This window comes from Astatotilapia calliptera, chromosome 18 (genome assembly GCF_964374335.1).
Source record: "Astatotilapia calliptera chromosome 18, fAstCal68.1, whole genome shotgun sequence".
Classification (NCBI taxonomy): domain Eukaryota; kingdom Metazoa; phylum Chordata; class Actinopteri; order Cichliformes; family Cichlidae; genus Astatotilapia; species Astatotilapia calliptera.
Genome location: NC_137439.1, coordinates 24,739,469 through 24,745,179, shown reverse-complemented (window position 1 = coordinate 24,745,179; position 5,711 = coordinate 24,739,469). Strand labels below are relative to the sequence as shown.

General features: G+C 41.6%; 1 protein-coding gene across 1 annotated transcript; it reads left to right on the top strand.

The window, feature by feature from the left end:
• Positions 1-247: 247 nt before the first annotated feature.
• On the top strand, positions 248-5,509 carry LOC145421793 (syncytin-A-like). The gene is made up of 2 exons (XM_080292589.1): positions 248-3,482; positions 3,608-5,509. Coding segments are annotated over exons 1-2 (981 nt in total). The 5' UTR covers positions 248-3,480; the 3' UTR covers positions 4,587-5,509.
• The last annotated feature ends 202 nt before the right edge of the window (positions 5,510-5,711 follow it).

Below are 5,711 nucleotides of genomic sequence, written 5' to 3'. Positions count from 1 at the left end.
CAGTGTAATGGCATGTGAGATGAAGACAATACAGAGAATAACTAAACTAATGAAGTGCATAGAGGCACTTGACCAGCTTGAAACTTATCATCCTAGAATGACACTTTGCTGAGATATAGAGCACACCTATAATAACAACCAATAAGCAAAACCCTGTAGACAACAGCTAAAACTACAGGATTGAGAAGCTGAATTAAGTATGTAGACACTGCTAAGCTGATGAACATGTTCCACATTTTCTTTTCTTTTTATTTATTTGTTTCTTTTAGAGCAGAAGCTGCTGTAACACACCCAAAGAAAGACTCTAGGTCTGACCAACCGTCTCAGTCGTGGGCAAAAAGATGTCAGTCAATAAAATTCTAAAAGATAATTTATTGACGAAAAATATATCAAGAGATAAAAGATAAAACAGTCCAGTGTCCCACTTAAGAATTGTATAAAAACACACAGTCCCAAGGCCAGAGACAGCTATGACACACGGCCAAGTTGCACTCCACCTGTTGCCTTTAACAGGGTTAGAAGTTGTACTTGGAGACCCACCACCCTGCAAGCATATAGTCAGTGGTCACTCAAGCCTCTGCAACCCTGCTGCCTTTAGGCTGTGGCATATAATAGGCCCTGGACTGCACAGAGAGACAAAACGACACACTTAATATAAAATTCATAGCGCAAAACCAATCCATCCCAATCATATCTGATTTCATCACATTACATACCTGCACAGAGAGACAAAACAAAACAGCAGTGGTTGTAGTGTGGGCTATAAGTAGACCAGTGTATCAGTGCAATCAAGTACACCTGCCTCTAATTAGTCCAACCCCATTCCAGCCATTGGCTCACCAAAAATGTGACACACACAAAACCACTCCCAACCCAGTGAAACTTCACACAATAATATGGAGCTGAATTAACACAGGCACATTAGTCTAGTATGTTACAAGCTGCATGCTATTAAAAGCCAACATATGCAGACTTCTGCCTTGTTCGGGTGGCAGCATTTTTTTTTTTTTCCTCTTTTTTCTTTTGTGTCCTGACACGTTTATGTTTTTTGTTTTTGTTTGATTATTTTGTTGGTTTTGGAAACGAATTTAAACGAACTTGTGACAATACTTGAGAATCACAGTGACACATAGTGATTAGGCATATGATTGAAAAATGCCTAGGTTTAGAGCTGTGAGCTATGCAAAGTTAAATATATATATACATATATATATATATATATATATATGTATAAATGGGAAACAACCCTAACTTGAAAGTTTGAAATGTGTGAGATCCATGAATTGTTTGAAAAACTAGGAATTATTCAAAACTGCCTTAAGTGAAAATGTAGTGTTGCATCTATTCTCCCAAACCAAGACAAACAAAAAAGAAGAAGCTTTCTGTAACTTCAAAATAAGGCTGACTGTTGACAATAGACTAAAACACTAATCCGCAGGTGGCTATCAGGAACAGAGAGGCGAGCAAAGTCACAAACACCAAGGCTGCAGACAGCCACGCAGAAACAGCAGATAACATAGAGACAACGCCTGCTAGAACCGTGGAGAGGAAGGTCACTTCCCACGAGATTGTAGGAGTAGAGGACAAATTAGTTGTAAAGTCAGCTTCAGGCCACACAACTGTACAACAATTAACTGCCCTTTTAGAACTAGTACACACAGCAAGTGGCCGCAGGTGCTTTATTAAATGCATATATGACCCATCGTGTCCAGTAAATTTGCTAGGTAGAGACGCTCTGACAAAACTTAAGATAGCAGTCATGCCATTCTTTTCTGGTATTACACCTGAGTGCCAGAAACCGACCGAGTATCACAACATTCTGAGATTTAAACAAACTCCAGGCCCAGATCCACCTTATGATCAGCAAGTGTGGAAGCTAGGAGAACAGCATTTGACCTTACAGCACAGGCCGAAATTGTGTAGGTTACGCAGTAACCACAGATAGTAAAATAATAGAAGCAAAACCACTTTCTTCTTCATGTCCTGCACAGAGCGCTGAGCTGATAGCTGTGATACGCGAAAGCTAAATACACAAAGACAAACTAATAAACATACATACAGACAGCCAGTATGTTTTCTCTGCTGTGCATCATTTTGCAAAAAATTTGGCATAACAGAGGAATGATTACACCAACTGGCAAACCAGCATGCCAACCTCTTACAACGCCTACTGACTCTTTCATTACTACAGGCAACAATTTTGCTGACAGAGCAGCAAAATAGGCGGCACAACAGGCAAACATCACATTGATGGCAGTAAACACACATCAGATTCCACTGGATGTGTTGAAAAATGAACAAAAAGCAGCAAGCACAGCAGAGCAGGCAAAATGGCTAAAACACGGTGCAGTTCTGACAAACGACTTAATGATGTGTTATGGCAAGCCAGTGTTGCCAAAAATTCCTCCACAAAATGGCGGCATTAGTGACTCATGGCTGTACGCATTTGTCAACGGGGGGACTGACCAGTATTGTCAACTCTCATTTCTACACTGTAAATTTTGAAACCTCAGCAAAACAATTTGTCAGAACGTGCATGACGTGTCAAAAATATAATGCTCAGGGAAACCTGAGACCACACAATCCATATGGACTTTATTGAGCTAAATGAATGCCAAGGGTAAAAATACGCCCTAGTGGTTATAGATGTATTCTCAAAGTGGCCAGAAATCTACCCAGTGAAAAAGGCAGATACAATTTCAGTAGCAAAATGTATGTCTAAGTTGTAGGAAAATAAAGAGATGATTGTAAATGACGAAGAATGTAATGATGTCTATCAAGTGTCTTGCAGATCACAGCCCGGTGACTGGGTTCTGATCAAAGTGCTCCAAAGGAAAAACTGGAGCTTGCAAAATTGCGGAACGACCATCCTGGATCCATCAGAGTCACTGCAGGCGTGTCAGTGAAGCCATCTAAACACAGCTGACGGCAGGCTTGCCCGCTTGTTGTGATCTCGCCCGGTGGAGGGGTCAGCTTTCCTGGCCGGGGGGTCTACTCGCGACAGGAGGGTGTGTTCCGTCGTCATGAGGTGGTGGCTCTTATCAACTGCAGCGGCCCTGACCATGGCCGGGCTCCTCACCTTTGCTTCCGTGAGGGACAACAAGTCACGCTACATGGAGAAAAGGCAGACACTGTATGACAAAGGAAAGTACACCAAGTTTCCCCATGGATACGCCACCAACTTCTGGTGGCAGTTTATGAACACTACAGCTCACCTGAATAACAAAACTGACTGCTATGCATGTACCCATATGCCCCTATCCTCGCAGACGTCTGGCCTGTGGCCGTACAGCATACCTGAAGATCGCAGTTGGTGTCTGTTGGGCCTGGCAACACATCCAGGCTACGGTACTCTTTGGTCCAAAGCCAACTACAGCATCCCAGCAAAAGCAACCTGGAGGTCATCATCACTCACAAATGTGAACTGTTCCGGACAGACCTACCTACTGACCTGGCCCCAAGTCTCAGACCCACTGCCTGATGTAATTCTACTGAACAAACTGAACGCATCACAACTGCCAGTATGTGTGATGAACAATGGCTCGCGGGCAGTGGGGGAGCTGCCTACTCACCTATGTAAGCACATATACACTTTCTGCCCACCAAGGAACGAGAGGAAGTGTATGGCCTGTTCAATCAACGCCACCTGTGCCAGTAACACGACGCTGATGGGCCTAAACTGTCGCTCCGACTACAGCTACCGAATGCCACTACAAACAAAGACTCAGTACCAGACAGGATGTGCACGGACGGCACCCAGCAGCAGAGGAACCAGAGTTTTGGCTGACTGGTACTTCCTATGTGGCAACAAGGCTTATCTGTCACTCCCTGAAGGTTGGGGAGGTCTGTGCGCCCTGGTGGAATTATCAGATCACGTTTTCTTCATGCAAAGTGTTGCACATCACCCAAGCAGCCGGCAGAGACGTGAAGTGGACATCGCCTCCCCCAATTCTTTCGGCATTACCGTGGACACTGGAGTGCCGGGAGAGTTTCGCATCTGGGGAGGAGGAGTGAAATTCTTACAGAGCTTGATCCCCGGCATTGGAGTTGCCGAGGTGCGGGATCACGTGGAGATCAACCGATATGCTCTGCTACGACACATCAACTTGACTAAGACCCTGGGAACTGCCTTAGCAGGAGAACAGCAGGCCATCAGAACGATGGTGCTGCAGAACAGACTGACACTAGACCTGCTAACAGCATCACAAGGAGGAGTTTGCAAGCTGATCGGGGAAACATGTTGCACTTTTATCCCTGATGGATACGAAACTGGAGGAGACATTTATGAAGCTTTGCAGAATTTGACCGCTCTGCAAAAATATGTCACTGACCACACACCTGGAGCAGCTACAGCACAAGGCTGGCTTGACTGGCTGTTCAGCGGTTCATGGCTGGCTGCTGTAGCAAAGCCATTTTTCCTTCTAGGTCTCATCATGATAGCACTGCTCATATTAGTGTTGTGTGTGTTGCCATGCCTAAGAGTAATGATTTCAAAGATGATAACAACTACAATGACTGCTTATGTTGCCGTGCCTGAAGAAGAACAACATCCCGTTGCAATTCTGTTAGAGGAGAACTTGTACTAGCTGCTAATAAATGACGTGGTGATTAAAAATGACTTGTCAAGTGATCATGCACTGATTAAAACATTAGTAGGTTATGCAAGTTTTCATGCTTTTATTTTTTTTGAAGTCTTGACTTTTAAAACATAAAGTTTTTCATTTTTATAACGTTTTCATACTCTTATTTTTTTGAAGTCTTCAGTTTTAAACATAAAGTTTTCATTTTAAATATGAAGTTTTCATTATTTTACATATAAAGTTTTCAATTTAAGGTTTGCATCATTTTAAATATAAGGTTTTCATCCTTGTATTTTTTGAAGTTTTCATTTTAGTTTTCATCCTTTTATTTTTTGTAGTTTTAGTTTTATTATTTTTTCTTGTTTATTCCACTTGTTATTTCATTTACTATGATTTTCATTTACTATGTTTTTCTTTTTATTATTTTCTTTTGTTTTATTCTTTAGACCAAATGACTGCCATTTCTGCTATGATGACATTTTGAAGATTTTGGAAATTAAAAATTGCCTAACATACTTAATAAATAATTTTCATAGACAATTGTTGTATACATTTAAAATAAGTTAAACAGGGGGGAATGTTACAGGAAAAATGATTCTATGTTTCTTTACCTTCTTTTAAATGTACAAAGATGCCTTTTGTCTGCCCTTTGCCTATGGTTAGATTAGTTTGGAATGATCTTTTTAGACTTTCCCAGCAAAGACATCTTGTTTCTGGGACATATTGTTTTAGATTGTTTTATCTCTCACAGCCTTCTCCCAGCTCTCTGCTGACGAGACTAGCGTCACATATGGAGTTGTTTATTTTATTTGTTTTGTATTTTCTTATCCTGTTCTCACTGTCTTTCCTATAAAAATTACCAAGCCACTGTGCATGGTGTGAGTTGTTCTTAGCAGCTCACCCGTGTACACGTTTGATAAAGAAAGTAACTTTGTCTCATTGTGTCTTTATTTCTCCTGGGTCTTTTACAGAGTTTTCCCCCAACAGAAATCAATCCTGTTTCTCCCTCCAAGTGAGAAAACACTTAATTCATGCAACTTTTTTACCTTTATTGGATTATGGTGACCTGCTTTTTATGAATGCACCTGCCCACTGCCTGAAGAGGTTGGATACTGTGTACCATTGTGCTTT